The 22,784-nt window shown below is 34.2% G+C and overlaps 1 protein-coding gene across 4 annotated transcripts in view; it reads left to right on the top strand.

Moving 5' to 3' along the window:
• The window catches only part of LOC105490695 (RB transcriptional corepressor 1), a 175,477-nt gene that overhangs the window by 53,083 nt on the left and 99,610 nt on the right, over nt 1–22,784 (top strand). For all 4 annotated transcript variants that reach the window (XM_071081330.1, XM_071081326.1, XM_071081328.1 and 1 more), the window contains 5 exons: nt 7,609–7,719; nt 10,699–10,841; nt 15,126–15,203; nt 17,728–17,837; nt 18,756–18,833. In XM_071081330.1, the coding sequence (XP_070937431.1) occupies nt 7,609–7,719; nt 10,699–10,841; nt 15,126–15,203; nt 17,728–17,837; nt 18,756–18,833 (520 nt within the window). The remainder of the gene's footprint in view (nt 1–7,608; nt 7,720–10,698; nt 10,842–15,125; nt 15,204–17,727; nt 17,838–18,755; nt 18,834–22,784) is intronic.

The raw sequence follows: 22,784 nt of genomic DNA, 5'->3' as shown, positions 1-22,784 counted from the left end.
AACTTTACTGAAGTTGTTGATCAGCTGAAGGAGCTTTTGGGCTCTAAGTCTATAGGGTTTTCTAGATATAGAATCATGTCATCTGCCACAGAGATAGTTTGACTCCCTCTCTTCCTATTTTGATGCCCTTTATTTCTTTCTCTAACCTGAGTGCTCTGGTTAGGACTTCCAATACTTTGTTGAATAGGAGCAGTGAAAAAGGGCACACTTGTCTTGTGCCAGTTTTCAAAGGGAATGCTTCAAGCTTCTGCCCATTCAGTATGATGTTGGCTGTGGGTTAGTTATAGGTGAAAAAAGAGGAAAAACTCAAACAATCTAACATTGCATCTTAAAGAAGTATAAAAATAAGAGCAAATCAAACCCCAAATTAGTAGAAGAAAAGAAAGATCAGAGCAGAAATAAATGAAATTGCAATGAAAAGAAATTGCAAAAGATCAATGAAACAAAGTGTTTTTATTTAAAAGTTAAACAAAATTGACAAGCTTTTAGCTAGATTAACTAAGGGAAAAAGAGAGAAGATACAAATAAAACCAGAAATGAAAAAGGAGATATTACAACTGATACTGCAGAAACTAAAATTATAGAAGTCATTAGTGGCTTCTATAAGGAACTATATGCCAATAAACTGGAAAATATAGAAGAAATGGGCAAATTTCTAGACATGTACAACTTACCAAGATTCAACCAGGAAGAAATCCAAAACCTGAACAGAACAATAACAAGTAATGAGATTGAAGCCATAAAAAGTCTCCTAGTAAAGAAAAGCCCGGGACCTGATGGCTTCACCGCTGAATTGTACCAAACATTTAAAGAAGAACTAATATCAATCCTACTTAGAGTATTCTGAAAAATAGAGTAGGAAGAAATACTTCCAAACTCATTCTATAAGGCCTGTATTACCCTGGTAATACCCTGTATTACCAAGACCAGATAAAGACACACTACAAAAAGAAAACTACAGGCCAGTATTTCTGAGGAATATTGATACATAAATCTTCAACAAAACACTAGCAAACTGAATTCAATAATACATTAGATAGATCATTCATTATATCCAAGTGGGATTTATCCCTGCAATGCAAGGATGGTTCAACATACACAAATCAATGTGGTATGTCATATCAACAGAATGAAGGACAAAAATCATATATGATCCTTTCAACTGATGCTGAAAAAGCATTTGATAAAATTCAGCATCCCTTCATGATCAAAACCCGAAAAAAACTGAGGATAGAAGGAACATACCTTAACATAATAAAAGCCATATATAACAGACCCACAGCTAGTATAATACTTAATGGGGAAAAACTGAAAGCCTTTCCTCTAAGATCTAGAACATGACAAGGATGTCCACTGTCACCACTGTTATTCAGCGTAGTACTGGAAGTCCTAGATAGAGTAGTCAGACAAAAGATATAAAGGGAGTCCAGATTGGAAAGGAAGAAGTCAAGTTATCCTTGTTTGCAGATGATACAATCTTATATTTGGAAGAACCTAAAGACTCCACAAGAAAACTATTATAACTAATAAACAAGTTCAGTAAAGTTAAAGGATAGAAAATCAACATATGAAAATCAGTAGTGTTTCTGTATGCCAACAGTGAATAATGTGAAAAAGAAATTTTAAAAGTAATCCTATTTACAATAGCTACACATAAAATAAAATGCCTAGGAATTAACCACAGAAGTGAAAGATCTCTATAATAAAAACCATAGAATACTGATGAAAGAAATTGAAGAGCACACCAAAAAAATGGAAAAATATTTTACGTTGTTCATGGATTGGAAGAATTAATATTGTTAAAATGTCCATACTACCCAAAGCAATCTATAGATTCAATGCAATTCCTATCAAAATACCAATGACATTCTTCACAGAAACAGAAAAAAATAGTCCTAAAATTTGTATGGAACTACAAAAGACCCAGAATAGCAAAAGCTATCCTAAGCAAAAAGATGACATTGCTTGACTTCAAATTATACTACAGAGCTATAGTAACCAAAACAGCATGGTACTGGCATAAAAGCAGACACATAGACCAATGGAGCAGAATAGAGAGCCCAGAAACAAATCCAGACACTTACAGTGAACTCATTTTTGACAGTGACCAAGAACATAGTCTGGGGAAAAGACAGTCTCTTCAATAAATGGTGCTGGGAAAACTGGATATCCATATGCAGAATAATGAAACTAGACCCCTATCTGTCACCATATACAAAAATCAAATCAAAATGATTAAGGACTTAAATCTAAGACCTCAAAATATGAAACTACTATAATAAAACATTGGGGAAAATCTCCAGGACATTGGTCTGGGCAAACATTTCTTGAGAGATACCTCACAGACAGGCAACCAAAGCAAAAATGGACAAACGAGATCACATCAAGTTAAAAAGCTTCTGCATAGCAAAGGATACAATGAATGAAGTGAAGAGACAACCCACATTCTGTGGGAAAAAATATTTGCAAACTACCCCTCTGACAAGTAATTAATAACCAGAATATGTAAGGAACTCAAACAACTCTATGGGAAAAAATCTAATAATCTGACCAAAAAATTGGCAAAAGATTTGAATACACATTTCTCAAAAGAAGACATACAAATGACGAACAGGTATACGAAAGGGTGCTCAACATCAGTGATCATCAGAGAAATGCACATCAAAACTACAATGAGATATCTATCTCACTGCAGTTAAAATGGCTGATATTCAAAAGACAGGCAATAACAAATGCTGGCTAGGATGTGGAGAAAAGAGAACCCCTGTACACTGTTGGTGGGAATGTAAATTAGTACAACTACTATAGAGAACAGTTTGGAGGTTTCTCAAAAAAATTAAAAATTGAGCTGCCATATTATCCAACAATCCCACTGCCAGGTATATAGCCAACAAAAGGAAGTCAGTATATCAAAGAGATATCTGCACTCCTATGTTTGTTGCAGCACTGTTTACGATAGCTAAGATTTGGAAGCAACTTAAGTGTCCATCAACAGATGAATTGATAAAGAAAATATGATACATATACACAATGGGGTACTATTCAGTCATAAAAAAGAATGAGGTCTAGTCATTTGCGACAACATGGATGGACCTGGAGATCATTTATGTTAAATGAAATAAGCCGGGTACAGAAAGACAAACATATATTCTCATTTATTTGTAAGATCTAAAACTCAAATCTGAACTCATGGACCTAGGGAGTAGAAGGATGGTTACCAGAGGCTGGGAATGGCGGGGGCGGGGGGCGGATTTGGGGGAGGTGAGGATGGTTAATGGGTCCAAAAACATAGAAAAAATGAATAAGACCTGTTTGATAGCACAACAGGGTGACTTTAGTCAATAATACCTTAATTGTACATTTTAAAATAACTTAAAGAGTGTAATTGGATTGTTTGTAACTCAAAGGATAAATGCTTGAGGAGATGGATATCCCATTCTCCATAATGTGATTATTTCACATTGCATGCCTGTATCAAAACATCTCACATACCCCATAAATATATGTATTATATACCTACAAAAATTAAAATTTAAAAAATTATGTAATTGTCATTCCAGATATACCTTCATATATACATTTTGATTAAAAAGATGGGTAGTTGAGTGCATTCACGAATATAATTTTCTAAAACTAGGTTCATATTATAGTGCTACCTTCAAAATATAAAAATTAATTTCACTGAAACTTTACAGAAGAAAATAAAGAGAAATGGAAGGAATTGCTTAAATTTAGATAAATATTTTGCCACTTTAAGTGATATTATTTCAAAAAATATTTCTCTAAGATTATGAAAAAATTAAGAGGTCTTTGTTTGTGTTTTTATTTAAAGCAATATACATTAATCTGCTTTGAAGAAGGTTACTATCCTCACTCTACCTGTTGCTTCCCCCTCTCCATTTTCAGATTAGTACGTTTTATTGTTATGATGTTATCAAGTATTATAACATTTAAATTCTATTTTGTCATTATAATTATTGTACTTGGTTAGTCTCAGTTCTGTGTTTAAATGGATTCTAAGGTTATCGTAACTCCTATGTTATAGTTTTTCCATTTCTCAGTTCTTTATTTTTATTCGTCTCTTAGCTGGGCTGTATTTTACCATCAAGAAGTTTTTAAAAATATGCTTTTTGGTTCCATGTCCTTTATGTTTGACATGTTTATGAGTCATGTCTATAGCTTTTATACTTGAAGGACAGCTTTGTCATGTATTCTATTCTTGTGTCATATTTTGTTTTCCTAAGGACAATATTTTCTGGCATTGAACATTGCTGTTAAGAAAACAGACTAGCTTAATTCCCCTCCTCATTTACTTCCTAAAGAATTTTTTTTAAACTTTGAGGTTTAATACCTTAACCAGGATAATATTTCTTGATTATGTTATTCTGTAGTAGCTTTTTTTTTTTTTTTTTTTTTTTTGAGCACCGTATCCTTTTTTAAACTGAAGGTTCTGCTGTTCATTTTAGAAAATCTTAACATACTCTATTTAAAAATATTCTATTCAGCTAGGTTGTTCTATACCATTGTATTTTGGGAACATTTTCTTATGTTGGATTGCTTTTGTTCTCCCTATTTATTGTCTTCTCTCATATTATTCTGAATTTTAAAATCTTTTTCTTAAGTATTGGCTGTTTTTATCTCAAGCATTTTTTCCATTTTGAGCTTAACTATTTTTGTAATGGTGTTATTTGGTCCTCAGCTTTTTTCTTAGCTTGTCTAGTTCCTTGCTTTTATATAATTTGTTCATTAAGTTCCTTTTTATGATACATTTTTATTGAATTGGATTTATAATAGACTGAATTATTCAATAATATGTATTTGGATCACCAAACAAATATATTGAGAATAGCAAGTGGATTTTAACTCTCCCGGTAACCCAGATCAATTGCTAGTGGCTTTCTGGCCCATTGTGTTAAGAAGGACTGTAGGTTAGCATCAGGTCTCTGCAGGGAGGGGTACACTTAGTGATGGCTGCCACGTAAAAGCTATGAGATGGTGATGGTGATGCTACCCTCTTATCTCAGAGGCAAGTTTACATTTCATATAGTACATTACAGGTGACTAAAGGTCATGGTTGTGCATCAGAGAGGGTAAGATGATGATTAGGAGAAGCTTCAATATTACCATTTATTTATTGATTCAACAGTTATTTATTAGAATTTACAATGTCTCAAGCATGATACTAGGTGCTAGGATAAAGTGGTGGAAGAAATATATGGTCCCTGCTCAGATAGAACTTATAGTCAAGTAAGGGAGATAGATATTAAATGAACAATCACAGAAATACTTAACTACATTTGTGATAAGGAATGTAAAGGGAAAGTGTATTCCCCCAATGGGTTTGTCCTGCTGGCTGCACAGACAAAATCAATCCACGAAGATTGTGGCATTGCAGTAGAGAGAGTTTAATTGACCACTAGACTGACCCATGTGGGAGAACTGGAGTTATCACTCAATCAGCCTCAGCTTGTTAAGTTCTTAGTGCAGGAACTCAGGGCATTTTCTTCTTTGAGATTATCTTTCAGGTTGGGTTCTCTGTCTGATTTTTTCCCCCTTCTTATGTTGTGATTCTTTTTTGATTTTCTATGTTTAATAATCACTGTGCTTTTCTCCCTCATATTGCTGGGACTGTATGTGTGTAACCCTGACTTGGCATTCTGTTTTCTCTGATTTAATGTGAGTGAATATCCCTTCACTCTGTTCTTAATCTGTGACTTGTTTATGTTCCCCAAAGAGCTATGGTATGGCAGCAGGCATTTTTATTATATCTACTTTTAGTCAGGAGGTAAGGGAGAAAGTAGATAATTCAACTGTAATCATACAAGCGGTTGTTGTTCTGAGTTTTTGTTAGAATGAACTTTATAACAAAACACTTCTAGTGGCAGTTTTATCTTTTTTCTATAGCGAATTGTTTTGGGATTCAAATTGTCCCCAGTTCAACATAGTATGCTAGAGTCTCTATGCTGTCAAAAAAAAAATAAGCTATAGTTGTTTACTTCCTCCATTTTACCCTTCTCTCAGCAGCAGTTTCTCCCTCCAAGTCAGAGAGCAAAAGATGAGGATACCCTTTGAGTTAGTCTCTCTCAGTCTCTCATTTGGTATTGGTACCAGCACTTTAATACCTAATAAAATGAAAGCAAAAGAATGTACTTGAGAGAGATTCTTTCATCTGACTTCATTTAACCGTTTTTACCTAGAAATCCATGATATCGTTCTTTACCACTATGGTATTTTAAAATAACTTATTTGTGAATATATTGCAAACATATGTTTTGCACCATACCATTATATCTAGAAAACCTATAAAAATGCAAGGTTATCTGTTTTCTCACAAAGTTTCTGCACTTCCAGTTTTTGTTGAGATTTTTACTGGTTTAGCAGTCAGATACTCAGAAGATAGCAAGTGAATCAAACTGAACTTCTCTTTTAAAAATAATGTATAACATGGAGCCATAAGCAAATTTGTGATAGTTATCATGTAAAATAAAATGTAAAATAAAATACTATGTAATAGTGTGTGTTTTATCATGATTTGTATATTTTATGTAGCTACACTATTTGTTTTCTTGGGTATCTGTTACATGCATTTATTTTTCTCACAGCCATCTAGTTGTGTATATATTCTAATAACTTTAAAGATTTTATGGTGAACAATTGTTTTATAGATGACTTTAAATTTATATACTAATTTTGTTATCTCTTAATGGTTTTGATTATTATAAGATTTTAGAGGGGTTGAAATTAAAAATATATAAGGTTTAGATATAAATAATTGGAATAAAATCATAATTTTATAAATAAAATAATTATTTTAAATTTTTAGATAGTGAGAATAAATCGAATAATTGGAATTAGAATAAATTCTAATAAACTTAGTGATTTTATATAATAAATATACTTTATAAAATTGGAATTAAATATTTTAATTCTAATTATATTATAAATAAAATATTTATTATACAAACATAAAGAAAATATTTATAAAATTAGAATTATAAATTTTTTTTTTTTTTTTTTTGAGATGGAGTCTCGCTCTGTTGCCCAGGCTGGAGTGCAGTGGCGCGATCTTGGCTCACTGCAAGCTCCGCCTCCCAGGTTCACGCCATTCTCCTGCCTCAGCCTCTGGAGTAGCTGGGACTACAGGTGCCCGCCACCACGCCTGGCTAATTTTTTGTATTTTTAGTAGAGACGGGGTTTCACTGTGTTAGCCAGGATGGTCTCGATCTCCTGACCTAGTGATCCTCCCATCTCGGCCTCCCAAAGTGCTGGGATTACAGGCGTGAGCCACCACACCCGGCCCAAATAAATTTTAAAAAGCAAAATTTATAATGATTTTAGACATACAGAATTATTATAGAAATACTTAAATGTAAAATTCTCATAGTAGACTTAACACTTGATTTATAACTCCATAACTTTATATATTTCTATTTTATATATTTTATACCTTTTAAAACAGATTTCTTTTTGCAAAAAAAAGAAAGAAAATCTTTACCATGCTCATAGTTGAAGGAATGAATTTATGGATATACTCTACCCTACAATTTTCTCTGATACAGAGATCTGAATCTCTAACTTTCTTTAAAAATGTAAAATTTTTTTTTTCAGGGGAAGTATTACAAATGGAAGATGATCTGGTGATTTCATTTCAGTTAATGCTATGTGTCCTTGACTATTTTATTAAACTCTCACCTCCTGTGTTGCTCAAAGAACCATATAGTAAGTATTTAATTTATGCCCCTTTTACTTTCTCATTCGGCAGTTGCTTATTGAATGTCTAGTGGGTTCCAAACATGGTTCTAAGGCTGACAGGATGATAAAAAATAAATCAGACATGGACTTTGCCCTTAAGTAGTGTAAGTTATAGAAGGAAAGATAAGACATGTAAACAAATGATTAGAGTATATGGTAGAAAGTGGTTTGGGTCAAAATACAACAAATGGAGGTTCAGGAGACAAGAAAGTTTTTCCAGCTGTGGAAGACCAAAGAATACTGTGTAAAAGAAGTAGTATTTGAAATTAAGGTGGAAGACTGGTTAGGATTGGGGAAAGGCATTCTCAGTAAATATGTTGGGAGAGGGCATGCCCAGTGAAGAAAAGCAAGAAACAAGAAAAAGATATGAATGAAATTGTGTGGGAAGAGTGGCCTATTATATGGGAAACAGCTTAACTAAGTTTTTATTACTATTGGATGTTGTAATAACTATGTTTTTTTTGTATATAAGCTGTAACTCATACTATTTCAGTGGGTGATGAGTGATGAGATGGGAAGTACATTTAAATAAAAATAACTTGCTAATATAATTAGATAGCATTAAAGAAGTATGAGTGGCTGGGCTCGGTGGCTCAAGCCTGTAATCCCAGCACTTTGGGAGGCCGAGACGGGCGGATCACGAGGTCAGGAGATCGAGACCATCCTGGCTAACACGGTGAAACCCCGTCTCTACTAAAAAATACAAAAAACTAGCTGGGCGAGGTGGCGGGCGCCTATAGTCCCAGCTACTTGGGAGGCTGAGGCAGGAGAATGGCGTAAACCCGGGAGGAGGAGCTTGCAGTGAGCTGAGATCCGGCCACTGCGCTCCAGCCTGGGCGACAGAGGGAGACTCCGTCTCAAAAAAAAAAAAAAAAAAAGAAGTATGAGTAAGGTATATTCCTTTTAACCTAGAATTGCTTCCTTTCATGGCCTCAAGAGTAGGATTTCAAAGTCACTTATATTATTATATACAGAAAACTGTAAACTTTCCTAAGGTCAGACTAACTCCTTGCTTCTGAAATGATGAAAGTATTAATGCTAAAAATAATAGATAACATGGACGTTTCAAAGTGTTGAAATGGGTGGAAGGATGAAGCCTCATTAAACTTTGTGAACAAGAATTTAGTGGAAAAATGAAGTCTGGAGCAGAATTTTGAAAGTGTGTTGAACATTGTTTGGCAGAGAAGGCAGAAACTATCATTTAGCAGAAACTGCATGCAAAGAAAGAAAGAAAAAAAAACTTCTATATAGAAAACAAATATACTTCAAATTTTCTCCCAAATTTTATAAATTTCCTTTATATACCCTTTTCTCACTTTTTTTCAATGTTGTAACTTAATAAGTTGATGTTGCAAGTTACTTTAGGTTGACAATCTTTGTTCTTTTGGATAATTCAAATGTACATTTGAATTCTCTAAGTTCTCTGTTAAAGAGAAATCAGCATGAGGTATTATTGAACTGACCGAATATGGTAACTCTTAATTAACTTTTGTTGTAGAGAATTTCAAATGAATACAAAAATAGACAGTAGTATAATAAGCCTCCATGTACTTATCATGTAACTTCAACAGATAACTTACAGTTAATCTGTAGCCCCATCGCCTGCTCAGTTCCCCCAGCTGTTATTTTGAAGCACATCTTTGCATACCATTTCATCCTTATACATCTCAGTATGTATCTCTAAAAAATACTTTTAAAAAAGTGTAATTACAGTGCCCTTTGTTATCACACCTAAAAATCAATAAATAGTGACTCGTTAATATTACTGAATATCTACAAAGTGCTCAGATTTTCTTGTAAAAATAATTAATTTTTTTTTTTTACAGGTTGACTGTATCAGAATCAAAATAAGATTTATACTTTGTGATTGGTTGACATGTTTTAAAAACTCTTTTAAAAGTTTCTCTTCCATCCTTTCTTTTTTTCCTTGTAATTTTTTTTTTTAAATAATCAGATTGTCTTGAGTTTTCCACAGTGTGGTTTTTGCTAATCATATTCTGTGGTATAGTTTAACATGTTCCTCTGTCCTCTCAATTTCTTGTAAGTTGTTGATTGGATCTAGAGGCAATACATACTTTTTATACTTAATCATCTGTAATTTTTTTTTTTTTTTTTCCAAGACAGAGTCTCACTCTGTCGCCCAGGCCTGGAGTGCAGTGGCACGATCTCGGCTCACTGCAACCTCTGTCTCCCGGGTTCAAGCAATTCTCCTGCTTCAGCCTCGAGAGTAGCTGGGACTATGGGCATGCAGCATCACGCCTAGCTAATTTTTGTATTTTTAGTAGAAACGGGGTTTCACCATGTCGGCCAGGCTGGTCTTGAACTCCTGACCTCGTGATCCACCTGCCTTGGCCTCCCAAAGTACTGGGACTACAGGCGTGATCCACCACACCTGGCCATCTGTAATATTTTTAATAGCTGAACCTGTATTTAGTTTGGATTGGGAATGCTCAAAATAATCCAGGAGATTTTTTAAAATCACAGTTTATTATCATATTATTATATTTACTATATTTATACCTATCTCTTAAAGACATCATAATTTACTAAAACTTAAAATATTGTTTTTATGCTATGTCTAGAAATTGAATTCAGAAATATTTGCTAATTATTTTTAAGACTCTAAGACAGAAAATATTTTTTTCCTCTTGCAGACTAAGATGCACTTAGATTTAGTTTGAAAGTTGGCTATTTGTATGCCTTCTCTTTGTATTTGTTTATGAGACTAGTTTACAGTTCTTTTTGGGCTGTTTGGGAGCAGAGTAGACGAGGGATGACAAAAACTAATATTAGTACATAATTCGTAGTAGATATGGATGAAATTGTTATCCTTCTAATAAGTAAAAGTAGTCCAAGATTATTTTTGACCTAAGTTACAGTTAGAATACTTCATTATTTTATATGATGGATGTACAATTGTTCTTATCTAATTTACCACTTTTACAGAAACAGCTGTTATACCCATTAATGGTTCACCTCGAACACCCAGGCGAGGCCAGAACAGGAGTGCACGGATAGCAAAACAACTAGAAAATGATACAAGAATTATTGAAGTTCTCTGTAAAGAACATGAATGTAATATAGATGAGGTAATTTAACTTCATGATTTCTTTAAAACAGTTAAAGTAGATTTAGATGTAAGTTCTCCCTAACAATATTTACTTCTTTTGTGAATAGCATGTTTTTTGTAATTAGTGCTAACTCTTTTGCAGTAATAAAATATTTTGAAAAAATTAATTTGTTATATTTAGTTACTTTGATTTTAAAGAGAGTAGCTCCCTCACTCTGGAATCACTGAAAAGTATATAATCAAGACAATAGTTTTCAAATGTAGTTTTTTATTTTATTCCTCTGAGGTTACTGATACCCCTAATGTTTTAAAATACCCTACCAAGGCTGGGCGTGGTGGCTCACACCTGTAATCCCAGCAATTTGGGAGGCTGAAGTGGGAGGATTTCTTGAGGCCGGGAGGTCTAAACCAGCCTGAACAACATAGTGAGACTCCGTCTCTACAAAATACATATTTAAAAAAATGAGCTGAGCATGGTGGCATGTGCCTGTAGTGCCAGCTACTTGGGAGACTGAGGCAAAAGGACTGCTTGAGCCCAGAAGTTTGAGGTTACAGTGAGCCATGATTGCACGACTGCACTCCAGCGTGGGCGTCAGAGTGAGACTATGTCTCTAAAAACCAACCAACCAACCAAAAAAGCCCTGCTTAGAAAACTCTAGTGCTCTAGTGTTTTGGTTTAGTGATAAGTGATACCGACATTAAATTTCTGTTTGGCCTTCTATAATTACTCTCTTTCTAAATATTACAGCACATAATAACTGCTGGAGAATACATATGAATTACTTATCTTGCTCATAGAATGTGGCTCTTCCAAGGAATCTTACAAATAATATATTAAATCTCCTTTTTATAATGAGTAAACAAGCCTCCAGGGACTGATAGCTTATTATTAACAGAGTCTCCATTAGACTTTGGGATATCTGGTACTACTGCTTCTTTCCTTTTTACCATACAGTTTTTTTCATAATTTGTTTTATTGTCCACAATCACTAACACCAGATAGCAGTAAAAAATGTTACATCTTTGAAATTTCTCTGTTAACTTTGGGAAGGAATGGGAGTGTGGTCCTAAAATCTAGTTTAAGAAGTATTAGAATGATTTATCAAGATATATCATAGTTTTTGCACTATGGCTTACTAATTTCAACAAATATACAGTTAACTCTTGAACAACAGGTTTGAATTGCATGGGTCCATTTACACACAGATTTATTTAATTATATATATTAGAAAAATTTTGGGAGATTTGCAATAATTTGAAAAAACTTGTAGCAAACCATGTAGCCTAGAAATACTGAAAAAATTAAGAAAAAGGCATGTCATGAATGCATAAAATATATGTAGATACTAGTCTATTTTATCATTTACTATACCATAAAATATATACAAATCTATTTAAAAAGTTAAAATTTATCAAAACTTATACAAGCACAGACTGTACATGGTGCCATTTGCAATCACAAGAAATGTAAACAAACATGAAGATGCAATATTAAGTCATAATTTCATAAAATTAACTAGTCCATATTGTACTATTGTAATAATTTTGTAGCCTGTTGCTATTGCGGTAAGCTCAAGTGTTGTATCCACTTAAAAAGCTGCCCCGTGACACTAATCATCTCCATGTGAGCAGTTCATCCTTCCAATAAATTGAATATTGCAATAAAAAGTGACTTCTTGAGGTTTTCACTATTTTTTATCATGTTTAGTGCAATACCATAAACTTTGAATAACACCATAGGACCCATGAGGAGTTGCACTAGTGATGCTGGAATTTTTCCCAAGAAGCAGAGAAAAATCATGACATTACAAGAAAAAGTTGAATTACTTGATAAGTACTGTAGATTGAGGTCTATAGCTTCAGTTGCCTGCTGTCTCAGGCAGATGATTTTTGTTAACAGATGACATAAACTTACTGTAAATGTATTTTCTCTTCTTACAATTTTCCTAATATTTTCTTTTCTCTATTTTTATCATAAGATGATATATATATAGTATGTATATATAGTACATATACAAAATATATGTGCATCAAATCTTTATGTTATTGGTTGGCTTCCAGTCAACAGTAGGCTGTTAGTTAAATTTTGGGTACTCAAAAGTAATCGATAGACCTGTAGTCTTGGGAGGCTACTTGGGAGGCTGAGGTGGAAGGATGGCTTGAGCCCAAGCGTTCGAAGCTGTAATGCATGTGATGGCACCTGTGAATAGCCACTACACTCCAGCCTAGGCAATATAGAGAGACCCCCTTCTCTAAGAAAATAATAAAAAATAAAAAAGTTATACACAGATGTTTTTACTGCATGGGGGACTGACACCTCTAACTTACCCTGCATTTTTCAAGAGTCAACTTTGTATAGATATAGATATATCAACTTTATATATTCTAAAAAAGAAATTCTGGAAAAGAAAACATATTATGTAGAAATATTAATAGTGCATATAAATATGTATACTTATATACATATAAATATATATGCTTTCTTTTTCTAGAATTACAAATTATCTTTACAAATAAGCTGACAAATGTAGTTGAAATGTTTCTTTTTACTCTGGGTTTGTTGCTTATTCATAAGATAATGAATAGCGGCAAATGTAATTTTCTGATTCCTGATTGTTAATTATCTGGATTTCAGAACTACTTGAAAAATTTCATTTTTAAGATTAGGAATAAACCATTTTTCTACTTTTAATTTTAAGGAATTTCTTACAATTTAGAATCTTCATAGTTATGATTTTTAAAGTACAGTCAGTTAAAAGCTTAGGTGGTATTTTAACTGACACTTCATTAACTACATATTGCACTTATGGTTATACAACTATTGGTTAGTCATTTTGATTGGTTAATTTATGGTATATATATGGTTTATATATAATTTATGGTTTATATACCTAATATATAACTAATTGGTTTCTTTATTGTTATATAACTATTGTTTAGTCATACTAATTGGTTAATTAGAACTAGTTACGTTATAAATATTCTAGGTAAATGTAAGCTAATTAGGAAACAAAACTAATAAGTATTTCAGAGACTTAATTCTTATAACTTATTTAGGAAATAGAGGTAGGAACTGATATTAAATTACTCCCACCTTAATAAATGTAAACTCCAAGTTTGGCAAGGAAGATAAATAAAGAAAAGCAAATTGTTTAAAATTCTGTTAACACACTGCAAGTATAAAATGGCCAGGAATATAACTTCAGGTTTTCTGAGTGTGTGTGTGTATGTTTTTTTTAAGATCCATATTAATTATAGGGTGCTTTTGCATAAAACCACGTATACTCCCACAAAACATTTTTATTTCTAATTTTTTTGATAGAAAAAAGTTTTATTATCAAAAAGCAGGTAAATATTTCTTTTCTTTTTCTTTTCCTTTTTTTTTTTTTTTGAAACGGAGTTCCGCTCTTGTTGCCCAGGCTAGAGTGCAATGGTGCAATCACGGCTCACCGCAACCTCCACCTCCTGGGTTCAAGCAATTATCCTGCCTCAACCTCCTGAATAGCTGGGATTACAGGCGTGTGCCACCATGCCCAGTTATTTTTTTTTGTATTTTTAGTAGAGGCGGGGCTTCTCCACGTTGGTCAGGCTGGCCTCGAACTCCCTACCTCAAGTGATCCGCCTGCTTCGGCCTCCCAAAGTGCTGGGATTACAGGCATGAGCCACCGCGCCCGGCCTGATAAATATTTCTTAATCAGGTCACAAAACCCACAGCCTATAAAGGAAACAATTAATAAATTTAAGTACATGAAAATTAAGAAGTTTTCTCTATCAGAAGACACCACTGAATAATTTGGTTTTGAAATGAATTATTGGGTATTAATTTTGGGTATGAAATTTTTTTTTAAATTTATGCTTAAAAATTGACTTGATATTTTCTGAGCAGATATCAGATGACCTATGAGTGAAATGTCCAAAAATATACTCTAGAGAGAAATCAGAGGCAATGTAGAAAAGCCTTGGCTTTGGTGGTAGACAGACTGGATTTTAATTCAAACTCTGCCACGAGTCAAGTTGCTTAATTTTTTTGAGTGTCCTGTCTTTTTATCATTTGTTAAATGTGGAATATTGAAATTGGTTTCAAGGGGTTCTCTTCTTATAAATCCCATTTCTTTAACAGTTTCCTACTTACCTTCATATGCATTAAAAAGTAAATAATTGAATTAATTATAAATATTACACTATCTTGAATGGATGTCATTGATAAAATGTCAGTTAACACTTTCATTCTAGTGTTAATAGTGACAGAGATTAGATTTGGTTTTACATTTTAATGATCATGTTGTAACTTCATCTTTTTCAGGTGAAAAATGTTTATTTCAAAAATTTTATACCTTTTATGAATTCTCTTGGACTTGTAACATCTAATGGACTTCCAGAGGTAATCTGAAAGGAAATTTAATAAAATATTAATGTTTTGAGACTATGGAGGGAGGATAATTGTCTAACTTTCTTAGATCAATTTACTGTGTATCAAAAATTTTTTTTTGCCCAAGAAGAATCTAGCCAAGTAGAATTGTGGTGAAACTAACTTTTGTATAGTAACAAAAAGCTTTTGAGTAGATAATCAAATGTGTTAGCATCATTTTGTGATTTATACTAGAAATCAATCTTTATTGAAATTTTTCAAAACCCAAAGTATAGACTTTTAAACTTCTAAATACCATTAAATAGCTAAATATTAATAGCTAAATATACACAGTTACATTTGCTTTGGTAAGCATCATTAAGTGTAGGAACCATGATTAATGCCATCTACATTATTGGCATTACTATATTGTAGAACATCTCTTTTAAGGACTTTTAGGAACTACTTAATTGAAAATACAAATGTATTTGTTGAAATGACTGTGACTATTGCAGAAGTGTTTTACCTTTGTGATATTCCATCCATCTATCTGTTTTGTTTCGCATTTTCCTACAAATGTCTTTCCAATGAGAACAGAATAACAGAGCTTTGCATGGTAAGGTGCAATATGTGGAGAAAAGGATGCTGTGATAAATGATGAAGAACAAAACCAGTGTTTTAGAAGCACCTAGTATTAGTCACTATGACCAAAAGGCATGAAATAAAATAGCTAGACTGCTAGTTCTGTAACCTGAATTTATAGCTAGTTTTTGAATTAATTTATTAATTCAACAAATATTTTTTGAATGCTTAATATATGTCAAACATGTGCTAGATGCTATGGATACAGAGATTTCACTCTCAGTCACTATCGTTAAAGTGCTAGTGGGAGAGGCTGACAAAGATATAGACCATTACAGGAGTCTACAAGACTGTGATAAAAGTATTCACAGGGTTCTGCGATATCTCAAAGGAGAATACCTAATCCAAACTGGGGCTGATAGGTTTTGTGGAAAATAGTTTAGAGGTGATGTGATTTCAAATCTGAGTAAGCATTACAGATACAGCATTTGCAAGGGTTGGACATTATAGATTCAAAGGTGCAGTGATGTATGATAGTATAGTCTGTTCAGTGAACTCTAAGTAATTCATTAAGGTTGGGATACAGGGCAGAACAATTAAAATATGGTACTGAAGAGGCAAGAAGGGACCAAATGTTATATTAATAAGTCTTGTTACCACTTTTGGTACCAAAAAATAGGCTGCTCATAACTTTAAAATCTGTTATAGCAATCTTTTTTTTCCTTTAGAAGGATTACAGTTTTAATATAAATCTTAAGAGTAATTTTACTTTTTCTCCAATATTTCACATAATATAGCCAATCAATAGATGACTGGTAATTAGTGCCTCAACTAAGGTAGGACAGGAACAATGATTAAACTTAATCAAGCACAGATTACTGTTCTATCTAATACATTTATGAAGATTAATGAAAAGTTTGCATTTAATTGGGTTTCTTCCTATCTCTCCTTTTAGAATGCAATTTTACTTCTCTCAGGTTGGAATCACTTTGGCATTAAAAGTCACAGTAGAAGACATGCCAATAGCTTTCTCTTGGGCATTGGTTTTTAAAGTATGATTTAAAAATTATGGATCAGAACTGATGAAAGATTTACAAATTCTAGCAATTGAAAAAGTATCTAAGATTGGGAATAAATTGTGCAAGTGTGTTAATTGAACTGATAAACTTTTCTCTTGCCCAAGATGCTTGACTGAAGGGTACTGGAGTGAACCAAAGGGTTTAGAAAACATTGGTAGAATATGTAATCAAGGGGATTTGTAATAATGTTTGAAAAAATATTTTATATTGATAAACATAAAAGATTAAAAGTAGACCGGGCACGGTGGCTCACGCCTGTAATCCTAGTACTTTGGGAGGCCGAGGCAGGTGGATCACCTGAGGTCAGGAGTTCAAGACCAGCTTGGCCAACATGGTGAAACGCCATCTCTACTAAAAATACAAAAATTAGCTGGGCGTGGTAGCAGGTACCTATAATCCTAGCTCCTTGGGAGGCTGAGCAGGAGAACCCATCGCTTGAACCCGGTGGCTGGAGGTAGCAGTGAGCTGAGACTGTGCCACTGCACTCCAGCTTGGGCAAAAGAGTGAAACTCCATCTCAAAAAAAAAAAAAAAAAAAAAAAGATTAAAAGTAAAGCATATATGGAATGTTTGGAAAATCTTGGCAGTTAAACAGTTATAATAATACCTATTTTTATCTTAGGTACTGTTTTGTAGCATTGGTTATCTTTGTCTACGTAAAATTCTAGTAAATCTTTCATATGCATGAAATAGACCTAAAATCAAAGTTGAACAAATATTGCAATTTTCTGTACCTCACTTTTAGATAGACCTTATTTATATTGCATGTAAACTCAGTGTATATTGCAAAATTAAATGTATATTGTACAAAAATTCTTTAATGAAATCTGTGCCTCTGTGTTCTGGGAGATGTAATGACATGTAAAGGATAATTGTCAGTGACTTTTTTCTTTCAAGGTTGAAAATCTGTCTAAACGATATGAAGAAATTTATCTTAAAAATAAAGATCTAGATGCAAGATTATTTTTGGATCATGATAAGACTCTTCAGACTGATTCTATAGACAGGTATTGCACATGGTATATTTGATTGATTTGCCTTAGATATAGGTTGATACTGATATAGGTAGATTATATAGTTTTTAGCTTAGCGACCTTTAGATATCATTTGTAACAAATTACTTTCAAATGTCTTTATACAAAGAAAAGCTTAACAGTATTTTAAGCATATAACTTATCTACAAATATAGATTTAATGTGAATTGTGTGTCCTATAACAGTTACCTTTTTGCAGTTAACTGAATATAATTTTTTAAAATGTGCACCTAAAGATAATGTCTAAAGTAATTAGTTTCTGCAAATAGTGGTCTCTATTTTATTACTATCCTTTCATATACTATTGCTGCCTGGTTTATTTAAAAAAGTTAATACAAAAGTGTAGTCTCTTTTATTATCATGTAGAAACCTAAAATTGGAATGGTTGAGACTGATTGTTAAAATTTTTGACTGATCATAAGTAAAGTTAATTTTGTGTCTTTAGCATGAACTCTTTTAATATGAAACTGAAAATATGCGTAATTTAGAAGTTAAACACAGTAAAATGTTTTAAATTTTATTTAAGTGGAAATAAAGTTTTTGGAAGGAATAATGCATTAAAAAACTTGAGTTTTAATGCTTTTTAATACTGAACAATTTGGTTATCAATACCACCAGGGAGAAAGCATCTGACTTTCACTTTAAAAAAAATAATGGTTGGTATACCTCTTTGTCATAAGCATAATGGAAAGAGACCCACAATTAAAAACAATAGTGAAAAAGATTTTATTTAAGCAGCAGTTGGGTCATCTATTTTCTATCATATCTATTATTGAGTTATCATTTTATATGATTTTATGAGACAACAGAAGCATTATACTGTTTTTTTGATGCATAAAGCACAAATTGTAAATTTTCAGTATGTGAATGACTTTGCTTATTGTGATTTAGTTTTGAAACACAGAGAACACCGCGAAAAAGTAACCTTGATGAAGAGGTGAATGTGATTCCTCCACACACTCCAGTTAGGTATGAATTTTCCTACTTTTAATTATATTATAATTTTGTTATTCATTGCTTTATAGTGTTTCAGATTTGTTCACATGTTTCTTTATGTATTCATACATACATGTAAGAAATACATGTATCCACTCATACATACATACATGTAAGAAATATATATTGAAGGCCAGGTGCGATGGGTCACACCTGTAATCCCAGCACTTTGGGAGAACAAGGCGGGCAGATCACCTGAGGTCAGGAGTTTGAGACCAGCCTGGCCAATATGGTGAAACCCCATCTCTACTAGAAATACAAAATTAGCCGGGTGTGGTGGTGCACACCTGTAATCCCAGCTGCTCGGGAGGCTGAGGCAGGAGAATTGCTTGAACCTAGGAGGCGGAGGTTGCAGAGAGCTGAGATTGTGCCATTGTACTTCAGCCTGGGTGACAAGAACGCAACTCTGTCTCAAAAAAAAAAAAGAAAAAATACGTATATGTATAATCTTTGTGTGCTGGGCATTTTACTAGTTGCTGAAGATACAGTTATTGGACCTAGTTTTGTCTATCCTTAAGGAGCATAACCTAAAATAGGAATGTGTTCCATTTCAGTAAATAAAAAAGAAAAAATTAAAAGTATCACTATTTGATCTGCATACAACCTAAAAGGATTAGAACTATTTTTTATGTCTTTTTCCTCATTCATTTCCCACCTCAAAATCTGTTATCAAGGCTTGTTGAATAATCTACCTCCAAAATATTTCCTGAGTTCATCTACTTTTCTCCATTTCTGCTCTCCCAACTCTTGTCCAAGACATCGTTCTCTTTCTCTTGGATTTTTTTGCAGTAGCCTACTACCTGCATCTGGTCTCTTCACTGTTCCTGTCTCCTCACCATCAAAGCTATTCTCCATAAAGCCCCCAGAATTTCTCCTAGAAATGTAAATCAGTTACATTCACCTTGCTGTTAAAACCCTCTGACTGCATCCCATTACAATTGGTATACAATGCAAATTCCTTAACAATGCCTAAAAGATCTTATCTGATCTGGTTTCTGTTGCCTCTCCAACCTCATCTTGTTTACTTTCTTGCTCTGTGTTAGCCACACATTGGCCTTCTCTGAGTTTCTTGGGATTTCCAAGTTCTTTTGTACTTTGAAAACCCTTGTATCCCTCTTCTTGATAGTCCCTCTTCTTGAAACTCTTCCTCCTTTTCTTTCCATGGATTACCAACTGCTACTCTTCATTCAGCACAAATATTGCTTTTGAAAATATGTTTCTCTCTGAAGTATTTTATTATTTCTCATAGCATCCTGTTCCATTCTTTATAGCATGCATCCCAATTTATATTGATAGATTCATTTGTGTTTGCTTATTTTTTACTAATACCCAAAATAGCCTTAAAATTCCATATCACAGAGACCATAACTTTTTTGTTCACTATCTAATAATTAGGACCTGTTATAATACTTGATACATAATAGGCAATCAGTAATATATTTCAAATGACTGTATAAATATGTACATGAATACATTTTCATGTAAGTATAGTATATACTTATGGACAAGATACTGAGATGACACAGAAGGGACTATAAAGCAATGTCTGAACTGAATTTTGAAACATGTAAAGGCCTTTGTCACAGGATAAAGATTTTAGGGAATGGGAACAGCATGTTCAAAGGTATGGAAGTGTGAAACATGTAAGTGGAGAAAACTCTGCTGTCACACTACCGACAACAATCAACACAGAAATCAACACATTTGGAATCAACACATTTGTACAACATTATGTGACCAAATGTGGGCAAGTTTTCCTCACCAAGAAACAAGCAATCAGTTCTGCAGCAGTCCCCAGCTGGGTGTCCTCTAATTTACTTCTGACACTGGTTACCTGGAGATAGTGTCAGATCCCACGGGTTGAGGGCTCAGTCCCCAAAACTGGCCCCAACTTCAGATGCCAATTGCAAGTCTGGGTTTTTGGATCTTCTGACCAAAGGGCTTCAAGTTGGGGATCCCATGACACCTCTTAGGTTCGATTAATTTGCTAGAGTGGTTCACAAAACTCAAAGAAACACTTCTGTTTACTGGTATATTATAGATGATATTACAAAGGATATAGATGTAAAGATGCATAGGATGAGGTATGGGGGATGGAATGGGAAGCTTCTATGCCCTCCCTGGCCAGACAGCTGTCCAGGAGCCTCCACGTGTTCAGCTCTCCGGAAGTTCTCTGAACCCTGCCATTTTGGGTTTTTATGGAGGCCTCATTGCATAGGCATGACAGATTAAATTATTGGCTATTGATTATCAACCTAACCTTCAGCTTCCCTCCCCTCCCCAGAGGTTGGGGGCTAGGGTCGAAGGTTCCAATCCTCTAACTCTGCTTTGGGCTTTCTAGTGACCAGCCCCCATCCAGAAGCTTCCTAGGGGCTGCCAGCCATGTCAATTCATTAGCACACAAACAGACATCACTGGAGTTTCTAAGTATTTTAGGAGTTGTATGTCAGGATATGGGGTCAAAGACCAAACGTGTATTTCATAATAACACATAACACAATGTGTCTGGGAAACTATTAGCAGCTCTGTATTGATTGACTGTAAAATGAGAGTAGGAAGTCACAGGAGAGGAGAGTGGGTGCTAGATATGAGGGGCCTTATATGCCATACTCACAAATTTGGACTGTAGCATGTGTATGATAGAGCCTGTGCTATAAATGGATGTTAAGCAGGGGTAAGGATAAAATCAGACATAATTTTTGCAAGTTCACATGGTAATAGTCTGTGGGGGGGATAGACTGAGGAGAATAAGAAAAAGTGAGAAATAAACCTGTCAGTCTGTCTCAGTGGTTCTTAACCAGGTGTGCAAATTAGAATAACCTGAGGAATTTTGTTTTGATTTTTCTTTTAAAAAATTTTGTGTCCACTGAGGAATATGCCTCGGCCTTACTACCACAGACATAGTACATGAAAATCTCTGGACTTGTCTGTTGCAGCAGTTTACTTGAGAGGTTTTAAAGATCTGACCCAATGGTAGTGGTGGGAATGAAGGAACAATAACAGATTTGATAAATATTTGATGAATTCATACTTAGAATATTGTTCTAGAGGCATTTCTGAAGAAGCTATCTAGTAAGCAGTAGGATAGTCTTCTATAGATTTGGGAATCATCAGGGGAGTTAAAACCATAAAAACAATGAGATTGCTTGAAGTGAGGGTGCATAATGGCAAGAGTCAGTGGCTAAGGGCTGAAGCTTAAAGGATGCTAGCATTAAGGACTAGATAGAAGTTGTGAGGTTCTAGAGCAGGGGTCCCCAACTCCTGGGCCAGGGACCAGTCTGTGTCCCCTTACGAACCGGGCCATACAGCAGGAGGTGAGTGGTGGACAGACAAGCGAGCATTACCGCCTGAGCTCTACAACTCCTGTCAGATCAGCGGTGGAATTAGATTCCCATAGGTGCGTGAACCCTATTGTGAACTGTGCATGTGAGGGATCTAGATTGTGTACTCCTTATGAGAATTTAATGGCTGATGATCTGAGGTAGAACAGTTCAAAACTATTCCCCCTACCCTCTGTGGTCCATGGAAAAATTGTCTTCCATGAAACCAGTCCGTGTTACCAAAAAGATTGGGGACCGCTGTTCTAGAGAATGGGAAAGTATGGTTGGGAAGCGCAGAGAGTGAAGCCAAGAAAGCTGAGGGAGGGAGGGAGTTTCATTAAGAGCAAGTGTTTCTCTAACAGTGTCAAATGCTTCAAGGAAGTTCAAGTATTAGAACAAATGAGAAAAGTCTTTTGTTTTTACCAGTTGGTCATATGTGGCTTCAATCACTGTAGCTTAAATATGGTTAATGGACACAGAAGCATATAGAAGCTGTGTTGTAATATATTTGAAAGGCGAGGCCAGGTGTGGTGGCTCACGCCTGTAATCCTGGCACTTTGGGAGGCCAAGGTGGGCACATCACCTGAGGGCAGAAGTTTGAAAC

Source organism: Macaca nemestrina, chromosome 16 (genome assembly GCF_043159975.1).
Source record: "Macaca nemestrina isolate mMacNem1 chromosome 16, mMacNem.hap1, whole genome shotgun sequence".
NCBI classification, from domain to species: domain Eukaryota; kingdom Metazoa; phylum Chordata; class Mammalia; order Primates; family Cercopithecidae; genus Macaca; species Macaca nemestrina.
Note: the sequence above shows the minus strand (reverse complement) of the source record. Positions and strands in the feature narration are given on the sequence as shown.